We start from the raw sequence: 22,001 nt of genomic DNA on the forward strand, positions 1-22,001 counted from the left end.
AGAAATGGCAAGATTTTTTTTTTTTTTCAAGTTTTGAATATTCTCAGGCAGTGGCCTCTTGTGCTTCCGGTAAAGTTACGTTTAGGAAATGATGAAGCTTCAGGAAGCGGAAAGGTGAAGTTTTGGAATGTTGACTTTGTTATGAGCAGAGAAGCAGATATGAGTCGGGGCTTCACTCCCTGCTATGGGAATTAATTTTGAAATCGATGTTGGAAGGGCTGAATTATAGCGATGTTTCTCTTTTAAAAGTGGGGGGGCTACGTTATTCGTCTACATCATCAGCATCTTCATTATCACTTACAAAACTTCCCATTTTAAGCCACAGTCTTCCTTAGAAATTTCTGCCACGTTTGTTAAAGTAGACCATCCGGGTTGTCATATTTTGGGATTCGCAACAGTAATTCCTTTAAGGAGCACGATCATCAGCCTTGCGTCCAACACCCAACCTGGATGACTAGGTCTTTGTATTTATTTTCCCCAGTGACAGGAAGACAGAGGAGAAGAAGAAGAAGAAGAAGAGACACTACTTGGGGGGTGTAAGAAACTCTATCTACGATTTTGAAGGTTCCCAGGCAGTGCCCGCTTGTCCTTCTGGTATAGGTACAGCATATAATCGGATTTTTTTTAATATTTTTGTGACGCTGGTAAGGGTGCATTATAGTAAAATTTTTGCTAACTTTGAGAGGGGTGAAATTTTGCTGTTACCAATGGAAGGGCTGCATGTGAGGCATGAAGTGCAACGTGGGATTTGGGTACCAACTCAACATTTGCTCTAGGACCGAGGAAAACCACGGTAAATGGCCAGTTCGTCTACGTAGTATATTGAAATCAGTTCCTACCTCACAGGAAACAGATTACATCTCCGATACAAAGCACAACAGTTAATGATGTTAAGGGGAAAGTCGCTGATTATGATGACAACAATACAAACCACACAAGCACTGTGGGCAGAATACGAAATTTCAGTATTCTAAATCAGGTGGTACATATAGTATCCACTGAGCATTGATAAGTTCATATTCTGTATTCTGTTCCTGGACCCCCACCGTCGAACTTCACTAAGCCATACTGTAAATGATCAGTAATTGTTTCTGTGAACAGTGTTCTCCAGCGGAGATTCGAACAGGACGCTATTCAATAACGTGTCCGAAATATGTGGCAGTAACTTCTGTCCAGGAAACGCAGCCAACGAGAATTCTAACATGCAGAGGCCACCTGACGAACAAATCTATATGGTAGCAGGGATCTACCTCGCGTGCATGGTTTCTGCGTGTATCATCGTAGCTGTTGGAGTCGACAGTCTCAGAAGGTAAAGATTTTCTGAATTTATGACAGGCTTAGTAAATTTTGAGGTCACTAAATGCTTTCTTTGCGATTATGAATTCGTCGTTGTTCTTGGTGATGATTTATGTACAATACGATACATATGAGGAGCCGGGATAGCTCAGTCGGTATGGAGACTGACTACGGGCTGGACGAACAAGCGGTCGGAGTTCGAGTCCCGGTGGGGCAAGAATTTTCACTTCTCCATGTCGTGTAGACATGGAGACATGGGTAAGGGGGATCCTTCCTAGGGGGTAAAGCGGCCGGGTCGTGAAGCTGACCACTCACCTCCAGCTAGTGCCGAGGTCAAGAAAACGTGGGTCTATACATCCACTCCGCCATACGTCTTCATGGCGTAGTGTTTAGTTTGTTAAGCACAGGGACAGCGTCTTACTTTCATAAGCATATGTACCGATTACAAGGCCAACTCAGTGCACAGATATCCCAGCCATGGCGAATGGCTGTGTAGAGTTAAACATAACTGTTGACTCAACAATACCTGTTGCCATGCGACATTACCATTCAGTTAACTGGAAACACGAGGACTACCGTGACCGGCCGAAGCTATACAGCAACATTAAATAAAACAAAAATAAACATATAAATCAGACTATCACAAATGAAGGACAGATAAGATTTTCGAATGAAATTGGGGCTGATTTCAAGGTTGTACCTAGGAGTTGCCTGTACAAACTAAGGACAATCAGAGTGACAACAGCTGATAAGTCGGCTGCAACTGAACTGGGTGTCTGGAGGTTAAAAATCTTGAGTGTTTCCGCCACATAAATCGGCTTGACACAAACCTAAATATCTGAATTTGTCTGACTGCACGTATGCAATTCTCCAGGTACAAAGAAGGGACACGTGAAGGCAGCGGAACAGGATTATCTGGTTTCAAACTCCTGGCCATCACGCTGAAACTCCTGAAGGAACGCAACCAGCTTCTCATCATCCCAATCACAATGTTTCTGGGAGTAGATCAAGCTTTCCTTGGTGCCGACTACACAGCCGTAAGTGTCCCCCATCGACCCTGCGCACTGGCCTTCCGTTGTCGCCAAATTTTCACCGCGGTGATCCGGGTTCAATCTCATATCATTTGGGATCTATTGTGGACAAAGTGGCATAAAGGCAGGTCTTCTCAGAGTACCTCTCTTTCGCCTGCCAATTCTCTTCCACCAAATAATCCACACTCATCTATCATCCGGGGCTAGTAGCATAGGCTCAGTAAGGTGTGACGTACCATGCTGACTCAATCTCACCCCACACCTCAAACAAAAGAAAATTGCAGGCTGTAGATATGGCATGGCTTACAACAGCGCTGCATCTTAACTGACTTTACGGAGTAGAGTATTTATTAAAATGCTAAAAGTCGCCCAACTACTAAAGAAATTCCCTGTCTTTTATGGAACCCGTAGCTTCATTAATGCGTTCACAAATCCTTGTAGTTTCCTAGACAATGCTTCCGTAAAGAAAATTTATATGTTTTTGAGTCGACTGAACTTGACGAGAAGAACATCAAACTCTTCCAGTTGAAGGTGCGCAAGCAAAATAAAAAAAAAATCTCACTTTAATTCGGACATAAAATATATGGAATGACGGACTGCATACAGATATGACTTCACAGTTATACGTTCATTTTGCTTCCGAGCAAAGAAGTTCGCAAATAAAGAATTTCAGCCTACGATTAGGCGGTCGGTATGAAGAGAACTGTGTTCTGGGTTACAACGCCGTCCAGTCCGTTGAAAGTGAACCGACGTTTCGGTGGAACATATCACCTCGATTTTCAGGGTTCAAAAATATGCAGAAAAAGAAACCAACGTGAAAGAAGGTGGCAAGCTTTCGACCCTGAAAATGGAGGCGACACATTCCTCTGAAACGTCGGTTGACTTTCAACGGACTACGAGGCTTTGTATTCCAGAAGATAGAACTTTTCAGAAAGTAGCAATTGGTTCTTCTCCATTTTCAGGAGTATGTGGCTTGTGCGTGGGGGATCTCCAACATCGGCTATGTGATGATCTGTTATGGGATAACCAATTCCATATCAGCCATCGGCACTGGCTCTTTGGTCAAAATGACAGGTCGGGTTCCGGTGGTCTGCTGCGCATTTCTGTTACACCTGGGTCTCCTTATCGGTCTGCTCACATGGGCCCCCACTCCGGACGACAACATTCTGTTCTTCGTGGTCATAGGGCTATGGGGCATATGCGACGGTGTCTGGCTAGTGCAAATTAATGGTAGGTGATCATTTAATTAACGTGCATTTCTATTGTAGCGTGTAGAGCCGTTTCTAGGCAAATGCTCGGTAAAAGCTTTCCCGCTGCAACGGATACGTATGCAATAATAGTGATACTCTTGGAAACGGTGTTTTCTACCCGGTCCGGGCAAAAGGGTTATAAGGAGATCAAATGAAGGGACGTCAGCTCCAGAATAATACGCCATGAAAACTGTTAAGGGAATTGCATTAAAGCAATAAAAAGAATACTCCGTCGGTCGCTCACTCACTCATGGAGCTGAACCCTTCTTGAGAAGCCGCCAATTATGCAGCTACTCAAGAAATTCCCAGCGTTTTATGAAACCCGAAGGTTCGTTACAGTGTTCACAAAAGCCTTCCACAGGTCTATATCCTGAGCCAGATCAATCCATTCCATACCATCCCGTCATATCTCTCTAAGATCCATTTTATTACTGTCCACCCACCTACGCCTTGGTCTTCCCAGTGGTCTATTTTCAACTGGCTTTCTCACCAATATATTATATGCATTCCTGTTCTCCATAATTCGTGCTACATGCCATGCCCACCTCACCCTCCTTGACTTGATCATTCTAATTATACTTGGAGAAGAGTACAAGTTATGAAGTCACGCAAGTTATAGTCTCGCACACACACACACACACACCATAGACATGACAATATCATTGTGGTGTTAAAGAAAATACCTCAGGCCGAAATTAGAAACTGAAGATTTCCGTTGTAACGCCGTGAACTTCAGAAAAATTCGACGTTTAAGAGGAACACGTCGCCCCCACAAGCAGGGTCAAAAAATAAACCATCAGAGGAAGGCTACAAATTGAGAGAACAACGCGTGGTAAACCCAACTTGATATAGGCCAGTCCAAGCCTGAAAGGGATTCCTACCGTGAAGATGGAGGCGCTGTGTTCGTGTTAAACGTCAGGCTGTTTCCGGACTATAAGGGACTATAACAAAAATAAACCCTACTATTCAAGTCCACGCCGTGAAAACTTCAAATCTGAAATTCTTTTTTCATTTTTGTAACAGGATACTCTGTGTGTTTTCACAGCGTACTGTGGGATCCTGTTCCCATCGAGAGAGGAAGCGGCCTACAGCAACTTCAGGCTATGGGAATCTCTAGGTTACATCATTGCCTACGCTTACAGCGTGTATCTGTGTTCGGCAGTTAAGATTTACATACTGATTGCCTTGCTCATCGTTGGGATGGCCGGCTATCTCGCCGTCGAGTGGCAGGAGAAGAAGAAATTGCGGGAGAAAGCGATACAGTGATATACCAAAGCTTGTAGCCTCACTGTCCCATGGTTTCGACCATTAGAGATGAAGACGTCCTGTGTATTCGATCTACGTATTAGGTTTATCTGGAGAAAGATGGCGTAGGCTATTATACGACTTTCTCTATTATCATATGTTAAAATTTAATTAAAATATCAGGGTAATAGCTTTGCCGTTCCTCCTTCGCGGTGCATGAATACATAAACTATATATCAAGTACACAGGAGGCGGGACAGCATGGCAGAAAAATTTCAGGATGTGGCAAATTTTATAAACCTCTTTTCAGAAGGGGAGTTTGTTAAATGAAAACTAATTTTTGCTGTTATTTTGTTTTTATCGTGATCATTAAATGAAAGTTGTTTAAAAATACGATTCATAACATTACACTTGAATCATTTCTATCTAATGCCGAGGTTAAGAATATGTGGATCTGTACCTCAACTCCCCATATATCTTCATAGCGTAGTGCTTAATTTAATAAAGGGACAACTTTACCTTAACATTAACATTGTAATTTTAACTGCGAACTGCACGCGCAAATATTCCTGTCCAATTCTGTAATCTCATGCCAGCAGTGACACCTCGAATATTGCGGCAGGGTGACGTGTTTCTATTCCCGTTACTTTGAGCATTGTTTTAATTGTTATAGCATCAACGGCGGTTTTCGTCATAGCATCTCGGGATTTCGCGTTGTTGTGACGAAGTTTCGAGAATATGTAGCTGTTTCCAACTGGGGGAAGAATTTTTCTCTTGTAATGTCATTTTGGCGTGAGCTGCCCTATTCAGTAAGTAGCAGTTCCTGCTCATAATCTGCGTAATTTTCTAGTTCCAATTTAAATACGTCCTTAAATCTGAGAACTCGAAAAGATACAAATTTTATAAATCAACGACAGTTTCTCCCAACATATAATGGATGTAAAACATCGGAAATTAGAACAATTATTGTCTTTGTGGATATTATTCAGAATCTTGTCTTTAATTAAGGAGTCGAGGTAGGGTATTCGGTATAGCGACTACCTACAGGCTGGACAACCGAGGGGTCGGAGTTCGAGTCCCGGTAGGGTCAAGAACTTTTCTCTTCTACACGTCGTCCAGACCAGCTCTGGGGTCAACCTAGCATCCTATCCAATGGGTACCGGAGGCTTTTTCTCCGGGGGTAAAGCGGTCGGGACTCGAAGCTAACCACTCACCTCCAACTAGTGACAAAATAAAGAAAATGTGAATCTATACATCCACTCCCCCCATACGCTTTCCTGGCGTAATGTTTAATTAGTTAAGCACAGGGGCAACTTTACCTTTACCTGTCTTTATTTAAAACAACGTTTCGGAGACTGGACTCTGCCTCCGTCTTCAGGCAAAAAACCTATTCAATTGGGCCCAATAGATATAGCAAGTCCCTATCTCCAGACCATTGATCCGGGGCAACTGAGTAGGATTTCTTTTCTGAAGACGGAGGCAGAGATCAGTCTCCGAAACGTTGCTGTAAACAGAAACAGGACGACGAAAAATGTCCAAAAAGTCAATAATTATATTAATATACCATCGTCACGACGTTTTGGATCTTATGGAAAATGGGATCAAGAGACAAATAAAACAGTGTCACCTTCTGGATGTGACGCCGTGCAGTTTACAGAGAATCAGAATTCTGATAGGAAGTTCCTGAGGTATGTCAAAACTGAGAGGTTATTACATAAACGTCAGAACGAATATGTAATTAGTTTTTCTTTCAGTTTTCTTGAGGTGGGTTGAGGCTGAGTCCACTTGATACGTCTGCTACTAATTGGCCTATTATACCAGTCCAGGATGATAGATGATGAATGTGGAACAGTCGGTGGGATAAGAATTGACGGGGAAACCGAATTATTCGGAGAAAACTTGCCCCAGCGCCACTCTGTCCACCACAAATCCCACGCGATTTGACCTGGGATCGAACATGAGCCGCCGCGGTGGGATGCCAGCGACTAACCGCCTGAGCTATGGCGCGGCCTAATACGGAAGTAGTTGAATCAGCACTTCCGAACTGAATAAAGGGACAAAAGATACAGAGCTGAAGATACAAAGGAATTGCTAACATTCGACTGAAGATGAGAGATGCGTAAGTTATTTACCAGAACGCAAACTAAAAAGTATAATATGTGGATCGAAATCTAAGGAGATGGGGAAATCATTCATGAAGAAAATTGAGGGCAGAGAAGGCCGAGAGGATTAATCTGTGAAGCTGCTGAAAGAGGAATGCAGTAAACTGAATCCAATCATCTTCTTGTATTTGTTGGTAGCTTTCCGAAATAATCTCAGTTCTCGTCTCGCGTTCAGGGGCGTCAGTAGAATTCTTCTCACAGGGTATATCAACTTACAATTGTGTTATAAAAAGCTTCTTCCTACAAATCTAGGTGATCTTATCCCTATTGCTAGACGGTCATGGTGGTCCATTTCATCTGTCTCCTTTCACGCTCTTTCTAGGGTAAACGAAACGAAAGCTAGTGCCATTCGATATGAAAAATCGAGGGTGTTTAGGGCAGGATTTTCACAACGTAATATGTCAGCAATGGAAACGACAAATCTATGGGTCTTCAAAATTTACGCCGTTACGCATGGGTACCAGCGGAGGAGGGCGAAGACAAGCCAAACATTTGCTCCCCTCCCCCCCCCGCGCCGGGATATTTTGGGAAAAAATAACAATGTTAACAGAAAGGTTTATGCCAAATATTTACAACCAAAATCATTTTTGAAATGTTATCCTTCAGCCTTTCTAATATTATTCTTCTCTCCACACATACAATTAGAAAGGTAAAATCAAGAAAAATGAGATGGGTAGGGCACGTAACACGCATGGTGAGATGAGGAATGCATATGGGATTTTGGTAGGAAAGCCAGAAGGAAAGAGATCGTCAGAAAGATTTAGATGTAGGTGGAAGGATAATATTAGAAAAGATGTGAGAAGAAGGATGGGGTGGTATGGATTGGATTCATTTGGCACAGGATATGGACCAGTGGGGAGCGCTTGTGAACAAAGTAATGATCCTTTCGGTTCCATAAAATATTGGGAAAATCTTGAGCAGCTAAGCCTACTCAACAAGGACTGAGCTCCATGGAGTTAGTTTTTTTTATTCATCTGCCTATAGTAATCCACAGCTCTAGTGCGATCTGTAAAAATGTTCCTGAATGTCTTAAGTGTATTCATAAGAAGAAAAAATCGTCCTTGTGGCGCCCATGCCATCACGAATAGCTTATGAAAATGGGATACACCACATAAAAGTGAGGTTAGCATCAGAGTCCTTGTTACTCTCATACTTCACTTTTTGTGTCCAAATAGAATAATACGGAAGATATATGCATGTTCATCAAATATATTCCGGTCTACGTTAGTCAATGACATTTTCTACGCAATAGCCTCTTACACCAAAGTTGGTTAATCAGGCAGACAGGATTATTTTTATTTTAAGACTGAAGTGAGTAGTGCAATTACTTACCATTCTGTCACGATACCGACGCCACTCTTCTTCCATCACTCTTGAATCAAGGGCAATTCTTTCAAGATTAAGTACATCACTAGAGTATTTGATTAATTTCACTGTTTGGTTCGATCCCGGGTCTGGTCAAGTGGAATTTGTGGACAAAGGGGCAGGTTTTCTCAGAGTACTTCGGTTTCCCCTGTCAGTCTTCATTCCACCAATTGCTCCACAATCACCCTCACCTATCATCTGGGGCTGGTACAATAGGCCAGAAGTGGCCGCAGTACAATGGACTTAGTCCCACCCCACTAGTAATAAAAAAAATCATTGTTTAGAATGGTCTTATTAGGATTAGATAAATCTGAAACGCACTGATATGTTCGAAGAGTATAAGTAGACAGTTTGTGGCACGTCTCTTAAGGCCTACAACGAAATATGCCTTAAATTCAGAAACAGACACAAGTGGTAACCGTAACGTAAAACTGGTCGAAGTTGAACTTTTCACTGTTATGTATAATTAACAACACTCGCAATACGTGACATGCACAACAAATTGACGAAATGACGATGGAATTGCTGTCAGATTTCTTCAGAATAACTAAGCATACACGGAACAGTTCACTCTATTGACATTTACGTCAATATTGTTTTCCGAACTAAGTAAGCCTAAAACCCGATACACATAACCTCCACCATTAGTTATGGGCACTATCGAATGATTCCTCGTAATATCTGATACTCTGTGTGTGAAGTGCGCACAAATATGAATGGTTGGTAATCTTCACTGTCCTCAATCAACGACAGTACTCTATTTTTTTTTTTCAAATGCATGCACACTCCATTGAAAGGAATATAACAATCGAATAAATCAAACTGTAGTTCTGTAGTTTTATACGGATTTTTGTTACTTTCATGATGGCATCCAAATAAAAGCATTCCAATGATAGTATCTCAATGATATTTACAACGAACCTACTATACTACAACCACTGTTTTTTTTCTAGTAATTTCATCAGTAATTATGTTGAACATATTCCTGCAACAAACTGTTCTAATTCCAATTCCTGGCAGTAGTTTATCTGAAATTACTGATCTCAGAGATTCAGCTGCATTTCTCGATCTATATTGGTCATTAATGTGCCTTATTTGAATGCAATTTCCATTAAAATTCCACAATCATTTCCTGTTCACTTTATTGTGCATATTCAGCCTATGCATAATTGATAAGATTACTCTTTTAACATTCCTGCACAGATGCCTAGAAACCCTCCTTGTAGCACATCTTTAAATATATAAATACATATAATGTAGGCCTAAAAACACAAGGTCAGATTTACAATTGTAGAGGCCCCATCAGTAACAAATTAAGTTATGACAATTATTTTTTAATATTGTTCTTAGTTCTTGTATCTAAAAATACAAACTATTTCTTCATGACCTTAGAAAAGCAAATGTCTCAATAAAATCTGTAACTTCTCTTCCTGATTTGTGGAGGCCTCAAAGTTACCCCCCAATCACTGCTCCTTAAATCTGGCCCTGTATAAATAAATGGACCTACAAATGTGCAATGTAGCCAAATCAGCTGAGAAATTATATTTACACATGCAATTTGGCATGTATTTTATGTCAGCTGCTCCACCTTTTTATAGGAGAAATGAATTTATAAAAACCTGGCCTGTTTCTGCATATGCACAGGTTCTCACATAACCACAGATTTTACAAATAAACTTAATATCTAATATATGGGAAAACTTTTTTTCTACATGGAACTGAATATTGGGGTAACATGGTTCAAAATTGTGTTTTATAATCCCGGAGTTATGGCTCTGAACCTCAGTCCAGAGACCATTTATTCTGACAGGATTGTCTTGTGGTTTTCTTTGATCCATGAAGGTTATGGCTGGTTATAACTACTTCCATCAATTTACTTCAAATTCAACATTCACACTCACCTTACAATTACATGCCATATATAACCTATGCAGGAAAAACCTAATTAAATAACCTATCAATCATTAATATCCTGAATGACAGTTACAAGTTAAGGGCATGTTATGCTATGATAGAAATGTCATGCTTTTTTGATATAGGTGTCTTCCAATCTTTATCACCCAAACAATTCTTTTAACACACAAAAATATAGGCTAAACTCATAGATCAAAACACTGGTCAGACAAAACAATCATTAGTTAGATATTTCAGTAACAGGAAATGATCCATTAGCTTGGATGTAAAAGATGCATCCAAATTAGAAATGTATTTTGAAGCACATTTTATTTTATGTTGACAGTGTGCTCCAGACGAACGTTTTCAGTCATAGGTCCAGTGGTTGAGATCAGCTCTGTCAAACGGAGCAGCAACCTTTTTTCCTTCATACCTGATAGTGGAAGCAGAACCAGCTTCTGGAGTATGGTTCGAAAAAACTTACTAAAACCGTCAATATCCAAAACACATGTTAGTTATTGCTATACATCAGCTTCAGAAACCTCTTGATGTTACCTCATGTAAAGTTTACATTAACTGACGCTCCTCCTTTGTGTTAAAAGGGGCTCAGAAATGTCTTGCAAGAGTAATTCACCTAACATTTCTGTGCTAATAAATAGTATGTAAAAAAGATCTGAGGTTCTCACAATTGTGACTATAAGGATTACTGTTTACTGGGATGTGATGCCATGTGATGTCTGGTAAATATTTACCAAACTTTAGCAGAAATATGTTGCTTTCATCTTCTATCCTGAAGGTGAGGGGAACACATTTCTCCAAAATGTCACTAGTTCTCACATTCCCAAAGACAGTAACTTCAAAAGGATTATTCATGCTCATGGAGCATTCTGAATTCTTTCTACACTTTTAAGCATCCTGTAACCAATACAAAACGCATAATTTGGACCTGTATAAGACAAACGAGGAAAAGAGATATGTGCTTGCAAAATAAAGGATTGTGCAGTAACAGAAAAGACTGGAAAATTCTTATTCATCAAGCCACATATAAAAGGAGTGATGTTAAATGCTTTACTTCCACAACACTTATGGTTTTCAACACAGCTCAGAATGGAAGACCTGTACTAAACTCATCCCTCAACTCTGAAGATGAAGGTAACAGGTTTCTCCACAGTGCTGCAACATAACTACCACTACATGCTGTCACATTCCAAAAGACAGTGACGTTTTTCTGGGCTGATTTCATAAAGAGATTAATTAGAACTGCATACTGTTTAATATTACTTTTGGTGTAAATTAACCTAATTTTTATACTGATGATGAATTCTCTAATTATTAACATCAACTGTGTGAAATGTGAGTTCTCACTGTCCCTCATACTTAGCACATCTTATTTCTCCCTTTCCATCTCCCCCACACTACCCTTTGCATCAGCCCTTGTTAATGTTGGGCCATTTCTCTCACCCAGTGCACTGAAATAAGCTCTCTGAGGTGTTTCTTTGCTCTCTCTTTCTCCCCTCTACATCCCTTTTCCTGCTGCTAGTTGACTCAGAGTCATGATTCTTCCAAACCTTTCTATACTTGAAAAAGAAAACGTATATTCTTTCACTAATGTCCTCATTCCCATCAGCCAGTTTAAAGCCCTGGACACAGAGCTCTCTCCCCCTGCACCTGTACCATACGTTCCATGCTTCACTTACCCTTCTACCCTGATGATGGACCCAACACATTTCACTGAAATATCAGCATATATATATATATATATACAACCAACCCCAGTCACAATAAAGATAGACCAAAAACAACTGGAGAATGTGAAATGTTTTAAATATTTGGGATTTTGGAAATATTTGGAAAGATAGAGGGGTGGATAGAAGTGACCAGAAGACGAGGAAGAAGACGTAAGAAGATGCTGGATGACCTTGGGGACAGAAGAGGATACTGTCATTTGAAGGAGAAAGCTCTAGACCGCATCAAGTGGAGGAACTGTTTTGGGAGAGACAGTGGACCTGCTGTCTTCATTACAGATTACAGAGGAATGAATGAATACCAGACTCTATGGCAACACATAATAGAAGACAATAATCGAAATAACTTCTAATCTAACAATCTAATTTATAATTTTGCTGCTTAGTCTGCTAGTAAAATTACAATTTAACATGAACAATTCTCTTCTAGGATATAATGCTTTGCTTGGAACCTACTTCAAGCTGGTTTCTTGCTTGGCTTATTCATTGACTATGAAGATGGAGGTGACATATTTCTCTGAAACATCAATTACTTTACAATGTACTACAAAGCTCTATAATATAGAAGCCAGAACCCTTCATAACCAACAGTGTGGGAACCTCAAATCCGATATAATTCAAATGTTTATAATAAATACTCTTCCCAACAATCACCAGTCAGCGCAATGAACTTGCAAATGGCTGAGGCTGAAAAAATAATAAGCACTCCATCCTTGTTCCTTGTAGTTGTCATATTATGCTTTGGTACAGTGGAACCAGGGACTCTTTCCTCGAGGGTAAAGTTTCCAGGGCATGAAGGTGACCACTCACCTCCATCTAATGCCGAGGTAAAAAAAAAAAAAAGTGGATTTATACATCCACTCTCCCATATGTCTTCATGGCGTAGTGCTTAATTAGTTAAGCACGGGGAGAACTTTACCTTTTTTACTCTGTCAGTGAGGTATTCACATAACTCATATGCACTAGAATTTGTATGAACTTAAATTTCATTTCTTTTGGGAGGAGGGGGCACAGAACTGATTCTCACAGATTACTTCACTTGAACATTAGAGAATATGCTATTAGACACCATTTACAAAGGTCCTGGGCACGATTAACAAAAAGTCAGTCTGTGAAATTCCTTTACACCTCTGGTAAAGTTTAGTTTTTGGTTGCGAGGAAACCAAACCCGAGATATGGAGTACACATAAAGAGAAACACCTTCCCACACCAGTCATCACATTATCATATGCAGTATGCAAAATTTCTTTTTTAAAATCCATTTAAAGAGAGTAACATCTCTTTAATCAGTTAGGGACATACAAATGGAAAATACTAACCTATATATTCTACACAAAGTTCAGCAACAGCTTTAGGTTATCCTACCTGGTGCTTCTTGATTCCTGATCATTCTTGCAGAAATTATTACTGAAGAATATAATTGTAAATGTACACACAGGCAAATTCTTATACAGTACCAAAGGTATTTCTTTGATGCTACAAGAAATGCAACAAAAGCAGTTAATATCAACATAGAACTTTTAAATAAACAAGATTGTTTAAAGCACAGTAAAGTGTGAAACATACTTTAAAATAAAGAACTTCCATGACATACCACATAAAAATTAAAAACAACTTGGCACACCTCCAGAAAGTGGGGTGAAATATAAGTGTTCCATTTATGGAAGCTGATACATTCGAATTCAGTGCTAAAATAGCTTACTCTGATGAACCCATAATGATAATGGATTAATTTATACAATTTAGTATAGTAGGGCTAGAATGCTCTGACATAATAATTTCTACAATGAAATCTCTTAATACTTTTCTGAACAGTATCCTGCAGACTTCAGAGTTAAATTCACATGTACATGACTTACACATTCTCATTCTAATTGAGCTGAACACCATATTATTGTGGCATATTTCAATCTTAAAAATGTTAATCACTTCTATACCACATAACAGATATCTTATGAAAAAGCACTGGTCCTTGTAATATCTGACTATTTGGTGTGTGAAAATATCAGTGGAAAAAAGTATCCTAACATCTTTCAACAGCTAAAACTATTTGAGGATTTGAAGTATAAATAAAAAGCATGTCAGTAGTACTACTGAAATACAGAGACATGTAAAGGTTTCTTTCAACCTATATGGCCCCATGATACTAACAAATAGACCATATAAAGTGTGCATAATGCTTTCATATACCTTTACACCAGGTTGGGGCTTACATATCCCATTCTGAAATGAGTATATTTAATAAAATGTATGTGTGAATATTGTACACTTGAATCTAGTCAACGAAATTATCACTTTCATCCTACATATTTTAGCAGAATTCTGCTACCTGAATGATTGTTTAATCAAGTTTTGAAGTAATTAATGTTTTATATTTCATGTCTGAACTATATTAAAATATCATAAAATCATACTTCTTTATGGTATATGCTGATCAAACAATTCTTTTATTTTTTAATCTTCTAATGACCATGTAAATCAGAGTATACAGAAAGGGGTTAATATATTATTGTCTGTAATAATGATATATTTAAAATCAGCAATATAGACTGTTGTCATTATATGACATGAATACTAGTACTTTGATTGCAATCTCTTTCTTTCATCTCATAATATAACAAAAGCAAATTCTCCTGCTACTTGGTACATATAAAACAGCAAAGGAAGAGTTTTAAATTGTTTATATATGTAACATTAATAACAATAATTTGGTTTTAGATAACGAGAAGAGAGAAATTTTAATTACATATACAGATTCTAACTGAGCTCCTCATTTACATGAATATTCAAAACACTTCATGATTCTGTGTAAGAAATAAAATTGATCCAGTCTTAACATATGTAGCCAAGTAGTCACCAATTAACACATGATCACTAACTTATACAAGTGAATCATTACACTGACCAGGAGACTGGATGGGCCCCACAACCCGTCTGGATACTGTGGGAAAGAGAAGATACCCTTCCCTTGCTGGGAATTGAACCCAGATTCTCTGACCATCCAGCCCATAGACTAGTCACTATACTGACAAAAATATCCTGGTGTTACAATTTACTTTACATGCAAAGGAATTCCAAACAACTTTTACATGTTCCTCTAACTTATGAATGACATTAATGATTTCTTCACGAGCTCAGACACTTCACTGCATTGCCTAAATAAGTCAAGAATGTGAAATGTGACGAACTGGTTGAATGGTTGAATACTCTGGCAATTCAGTTTTCACATCTAATATTCTCAAAACATACATAATTACTCTTATATGATGGATCCAGTTAAACAGGTCATGGTTTCCTGGTTCCATAATTTTCATTCATGTTAATATATATGCACACATGGCAAACAAAATTCTGCAATTTATTCTTTAAGAATAAAAGTATGAATTATATTACATTAGGGTCTTCTGGGTTCTGACATCATACATATTCTTAGGCAGTATTACCCACACTCCTGGAGGAATTACATGAATTACACTAGACCATGGATTATGTCAAAAAATACAATGCCTATTCTGCTTATTGTGGTTTACATGACGGATGAACTGATATAATGGAAGAGATAAGAACACAAAAGTATTTCCAACATTTACAACTTGTATGAAAAAAAAACATGAATGTTTGACATATAAATAAATACCACTGCTTTAAGAAACTTCTTACATTTGAGATCTGAGGTTGACAAGATTAATTTCTTCAGGGATGTGATGTCATGTACTCCAGCAGATATGTACCAATGTTTCAAGGAACCTGCAGCTTCTATTTTCATTGTAGAAGAGCAAGTCACTTTTCCCCTCTCGTGACAGAGGCAGCAGGTTACTCTGAAGTGCTGGTATATACCTACCACACTACACTGTGGAAAGAGTAGTATTCAAACATCTTAAAAATCACCAATATAATTTTCTTGCATTAAATTTTTAAACCAAAGGAAATTGCTAAATCATTATGTTACTTTGATTAAGCAAGGGTGTGAATAAAATTTTTATTATGTTCTGATTTAATAGTCCTGTATTAAATTTATGTGTTTCTAATTTATTTAAACAAAACTGTTTCCTTATATGTGACCCTCTAAGAAAGTACAGCTCAATGCAGATATGAGTCTTCAGGTTCATACAGAGATATTAACAACTATATTCAATTTACCAAATATAAAAATTGCCATACTGCTTCAACACTTAAAATATAATACTTTAAAATACAATTACAAAACATTATTACAGAAGTCTATGATTATATCAGCTCATTTAGCATGTAATATTTAATTTGGTCTTACATTTTCATTTCTATAATGTTCATATTTCATCATCAGAAAGCAATACAAACAATCATGTACACATGTATATATTTTTCTGGACTTCGAAAAGACTACACCTTCATTACCAAATAACTTGACAATTATATTAGGACAAAATGCCACATATAATTAAAGGAAACTCTATTACAAATGTGATACAAAAATGTCATAATATGGCAAGTAATATTAGAAACATTTAATAAGTTTACTGAAACACTGGGACAGTGCAGGATAGCATCTGATTCCTGTTTTAATTTACATTGTATTACAAAAAAAAAATATACATGGACAAAAGAAAAGGTATAAGTAAAACAGATCTACAGTTGTTGATGTAAAAAGTGGATGAAATATCTCTTGACAAAAATGAGGTACAAATTTAAGATTATTGTCTTCTGGGATGTGACGCTGTGTGATATGGAAAAGAGGTACATACATTTCTGAAGAACCTGCCACCTCCACCTTCCCTTCTGCCTTCCTATTCTAAAGATGGAGGCTGCAGGTTCCTCCAAAACATTGTTACCTTTCTACCAGAATGCCTGGTGTTACATCCCACACAACAGCATTCTCAAATCTCATAATATCTATCACACTCCGTACAATAATCTCATTTGCCTATAAATCTCAAAATGCTATAAATAGGGTGCAGTTTAACAAAACAAAAACATATTTTATGGACATCAAAGCAACATTAACAAAATGCATTCCAAAAATGAGACAACATTTTTTGCTGGCTCTTAAATTTAGTCTTCTGTTGAGCTGTGAGCACTTTAATGGCACAATACATATCTCAAAGACACAAAGAAGACCCCAGATATTTCTGGGTCATTTCCCAACTCATCTGATATTTAAATGCTAAGTATTTTTAAAATATATACATCTGCCCCCCCCCCATTCTTAAATGTAAAAATTCAATCCCTTACATGTAAAACAATTTCTTAAGATTACAAAACCATCCTATATATAAAGCAATTGGTACCAGTACATCATTTCTCTGGAATACTTTTGTTAGATATACTTAACATAGTTATTGCTTTCATTTGCATAGTTGATCCATTACTCACATAATAAAAAATGATAATCACAATTTTGGATGTGTATGACTCATGCAAAATTTTATGAAAATGTCTGTCACAGAAAATGTTGCTATATACTTGATCTGTTCACAAACCTGAAACATTTTCTCTGAAAAACTAGGTAGCATATGTATGGAGTTAATTTCTTATATGACACAAACACCATCCCAAGTGCAACAATTTATTGTAGTTCTTTTGTCTTGCCCTCTTCTACACTACGTTTCGGCCGCAAACGGCCATCATCAGGTGTATACACTTACGTAGCTGTTACACTGCACTCAGTTTAAAATTTAAAACCACAAGTCTTCCCAATTGTTCTTTTCATCGTTACTAACAGGTTTCGATTTATTATAATCTACTTCACCGATATCTGTCTGATTTGTGCATTATCTTCGTTACCTACACTCATCAATTTTGATTATTATGAACTGGCACTTTAAAAATCTTCAGTTCTAATTTAAAAGTTCTTTTAAAAATTAAAATTCTCAGGGTTACTTGCCCTATGTCTGTAGCACTGCAGCAGCTACTTCTTGTTTTCAGCACTGCTATTCTGTGTAGGCTCCCTGTGTGCGTGCCACTGCTTATCTTTACTACGTGTCATATATCATATAGAGTGCAACAGGATGCTTAAATATAATATTACTAATTTCTTACTCTATGACCAACCTCCAAGTCAAAGACCAAGACTCTGCCTGCTCAGGGTTATTGCATGCATCAAGAGGCAGTGATGGATGAGAATGGAGCAATGGTGGAATGGTGATTAGCATGTGAAAACTGAACTCAAAGAAAAATATGCTCTGTTCTAGTTTTTCCACCAAGAACCTCACATAAAGTCAACTGGAAATGAACCTGAGCCTTCATAATGAGCAGACAGATCTAACTGCCTGAGCTATGACACTGTCTATATGGCATTAATTGTAAGAGAGAGAGAGGAAAGAAAACACATTTATTTAAACTCTTCATATTATTTATTATAATCTACTGCATTCTGTAAGAAATGATCATTATTTAAATCTCAGTTCGCATTTTAGTCATACCGATGTTTCCTTTGTGAGCATATCTCATCTGTTGATTCTAAAGGGTTCTGATGATGGTGGATGACACACAGGATTACTGTGGTTTTGGACTTTTTCCACAGTCTGGAATTCTATGTAACAGAAGACACTCTAGATAATAAGAGGACACGACATTTCGGAAACTGGATCTGTTTCCGTCTTCAGGTGAGAAAGGAAGACACCTACTCAGTTGGGCCCCTATGGAAGAGCTAATCCCAACCCAGTGATCCAGTCCAGTGATTGATATTGATGTAGTAAAACTGCATTAAATATGTTATCCTCCTGCTCACTCCCCTTGCTTGCATTTTATACCTGCTACATCTATTCTGTAATTTCTGTTCACTTACATATTTCAGAAAATTAAATATATGGGGACTGTTAGACTGTAGTGTTCTGACTTATGATAAGGTGTAGTCTTCAAAATGCTCTTTCTAAAAAGACATTCCACTTTTAATTGCAAATAACTATCTAACTACACAGCAATAATCACTGTATTCAGTGTCTCAGAGTTCAGTAGTCATGGAAAACTGACAATCACACACATATATTTTCAGTAATCGCACCAACAGTGTCCATGACCATCTGCAGCCAACATTTGAAATTTCATTCAACACTAGCTTTCCTAATGCTAATCATTGCTGCAAAAAGTGACTGTTTCAGATCTTTATTTGTGCACATTGTTTTTGTAAGTTGTATCTTTCAGAGCCAGTCACAGTAGCCGAGAAGTCTAAGGCATGTACTGCCTTTGCTTGCTCAGAAACCGAGATCTTCGGTTCGAATCCCACACAAGGCATGCATGTTTGGTTATGTGTATGTGTTTATTCTGTGTTTAGGTAGAGGCCTTGTGATGAGTTGATCACTTGTCCAAGGAGTCCTACTATCTGCAAAATGATCAAAATTGGGGGGGAGGGGGGGAACACCCTTGACACCGTAAGGTAAAAGAGGAATGTATTAAGTTAGTATCTTTCAGAAAGCCCTAAGAGGAATAACCGCAAGGGTTAAGATCTAGAGTGTATGGTGGTCACAACCTCACATGTCCAAAACCTTCAGGAAAATGATTAGACAACACTCTGTTGTCAAAATCCTCACTCAGAACAACCAACACGCCATGTGCTGAACTCGTTAAAAAAAAAGTTCCTCCAAAAGTAAAACCCTTTCCTTAGAGAAACAGAAGAAATTCTTCTTGGATAACATGGAGATACAGATCAGCGGCCACAGTACAGCTGAAAAAATTGGCCCATATTGGTTACAGAGCACAACACATTGTGAATTTTTCTGCGTGTGACATTTCAATGGAGACATGTTACACAGGTTTTCACTAAAACATACGCTGTTCTGAGTATGACATTTTGATCACTGCTTCATCATGATATTACCTCCAGGGTTACTACATTCTCCTGAGTCCACTGAACTCATGAGACACAAAATAAAGTGATATTTGGGTTCTATAGGGTTTGGATAATGGTATATAACACTTGCAAATACTGAGTTTTTGGACTTTGTCCATCACTCAGTATTATATTCTTTCATTCTGTTCTTTAGATTACCAGACAATGAACAAAGTCCAAAAACTAATAATCCACAATGATGTTTGCTATGTAGTTAGGTAATACCATGCAATTAAAACTGGAGCATCTTCTCAGAAAGTCTCTGTAAGCGGATATCATTGTTTTGGACAAACACTGACATCCACCTACAAGACTACAGTGTCACAACCCAGAAGACCACAATCTAAACAAGCACCACTAAGAAAACCACAAAATTTATATGCGGATTTGTTTTCTCGAATTCATAATGAATTTGGGGAGAATCACACAGTATTTTACACTCATGCACATACATATTCAAAATAAATTCAGTTTCCATTTCAAACATCAAACACCACCATGCTAGATTGAGACAGCTGAAAGAAATCCCATGGATAATAAGGATGCATGACAGTGCTCCAGGCTTTCCTATCTCTGCCTATTACTTCCTCACAGTCCCTTCTGGCCTATGTCAGCTAGCCCAAAGTGTCTGCCACTAGCGAACATTATCACTGCCCGCATTCACGTGAACAGAATGGTTAGACAACTCGAAGGAAATATAGAGGAACAACTTGATGGATATGTGCAAAGGCTAATCCATTGGCCTCCTTTTCATGACCTCAGCGCAAACAATCATCATCCTTAAACTTGAAATGCCAATAGTTGGTGATAAGAGACCATGATGTGAAAACATTTCATGGATTCTCTTATCTAAATAAGGCAGCTCCAATTGATGAAGCCCATTTTCTGGAATGAACACTTCAATATACTTTTTCTGACAGCCATGTTTCAGCTATTAATCAATCACTGTCTGAAGAAAATTAACCTTTTCAACCTTCATTATGTTGCAAATACTATAAAATATGATGTCCTAGTGCTCTGAAAGAATACAAACTCAAAAGAGTAGATAAAGATTAGGATACAAAGAGATAAACATATTGGGTACAGAAGATGGTGACATCAACGCTTGCTCCTAGGACTCAAATGGAACTTTCGCCCTTGATGTAATTACTGAAATATCACAAAGAGGACAGAAATACCTTGGGGATTATACAAAGCTTTGAAACATTTACAAACACAGATCTAAACAATGAAAAATTAATTTATCGCAGAATTATGTCAGAATATGCATACAGTGTTATTTAATACAGCACATAAAAAAGCTAGAAAACCCTGTAGCATAGTATCAGAGTAAACATTTCATGTTACCACAGTTTTACACGGAAGAACATTATAACTACACAGTGCATTATACTGTACTGGTGAAACATCCATTTAGTGTTCAGTTTAAGACTTTGCTCTAGTTAGGTTTCAGCATCCACAGCTCCAGATCATATTATTTTACTGTTAAATTCCTTATTTAATTCTTTCATCACTGTTATATTCCTGACAATTCTTAATTGGGGTTCTCGAAGTCTCATCATAAGTGCAAGTCGATAAAAAATGGAATGTAAAATTCAAAATTCAGATGTTCCTAACTTAGGCCTCTTCAAATTTCTTTACTTTTTGTCCTACATTACATAATTTCTTAGTAATACTAACTCAGTTTCAGATTCCCAAACATTTCAACATAATTAGTTAACATGATGAATGCACAACATGGAGATCATGATTAGTGTAAAGACACATCACTTCCATCCTTGTCCTGTGATGACAGCTCTTGCTGTTTCTTCAAACTTCTCTTGGCACTGCTGGAGCGAGGGAAGAGTTTACGAGCAGAGGAACGCATGAATAAGGGAAGCACAAGCCTGTCATATCGTCGTGACGATGCCTTGTTACTGGTCCTAGCGCTGAGGAACAAAAATTATTTTAATTCTATATACATCACACTGAAGAAACATTTTATCTAGTCTTCAACTGAAAATATTTAAGTCTGCTGACTGTGAATGGAAAAACCACTTTAAAGAATAACATTTTCTATGATTTCATATACTTAAGTTTATGAAGGTGAAACAGGTTACAAGCAAAATAAAATGAGATTTGTATTTTGTATGAAATGGTGATCATGTATGCTATGATAAATACTAATTAAAAAATAAGTTACAGAATGGTTGAAAAATGCTCAGTAA

The 22,001-nt window shown here is 37.9% G+C and overlaps 2 protein-coding genes across 5 annotated transcripts in view; one reads left to right on the plus strand and one right to left on the minus strand.

The window, feature by feature from the left end:
• Positions 1–11,987, plus strand: part of LOC111862541 (UNC93-like protein) — a 21,147-nt gene extending 9,160 nt beyond the window's left edge. For 2 of the 4 annotated variants that reach the window (XM_023848033.2, XM_033750770.1), the window contains exons 4-7: positions 1,102–1,309; positions 2,171–2,333; positions 3,290–3,557; positions 4,623–5,287. In XM_023848033.2, the coding sequence (XP_023703801.1) occupies positions 1,102–1,309; positions 2,171–2,333; positions 3,290–3,557; positions 4,623–4,843 (860 nt within the window). In that variant the 3' untranslated portion in view covers positions 4,844–5,287. Of the gene's footprint in view, positions 1–1,101; positions 1,310–2,170; positions 2,334–3,289; positions 3,558–4,600; positions 5,288–10,588 lie in introns of those variants that run through there. The other 2 variants (XM_033750772.1, XM_033750779.1) reach the window with 2 other exon arrangements.
• A 9,649-nt stretch (positions 11,988–21,636) lies between these two features.
• LOC111862533 (arf-GAP with coiled-coil, ANK repeat and PH domain-containing protein 3) overlaps positions 21,637–22,001 on the minus strand; it is a 35,384-nt gene continuing 35,019 nt past the window's right edge. The window contains exon 17 of the mRNA XM_023848020.1: positions 21,637–21,722. The gene's annotated coding sequence lies outside the window, so the exon portion shown is untranslated. The remainder of the gene's footprint in view (positions 21,723–22,001) is intronic.

This window comes from Cryptotermes secundus, unplaced genomic scaffold, assembly GCF_002891405.2.
Source record: "Cryptotermes secundus unplaced genomic scaffold, Csec_1.0 scaffold882, whole genome shotgun sequence".
Taxonomy (NCBI): Eukaryota; Metazoa; Arthropoda; class Insecta; order Blattodea; family Kalotermitidae; genus Cryptotermes; species Cryptotermes secundus.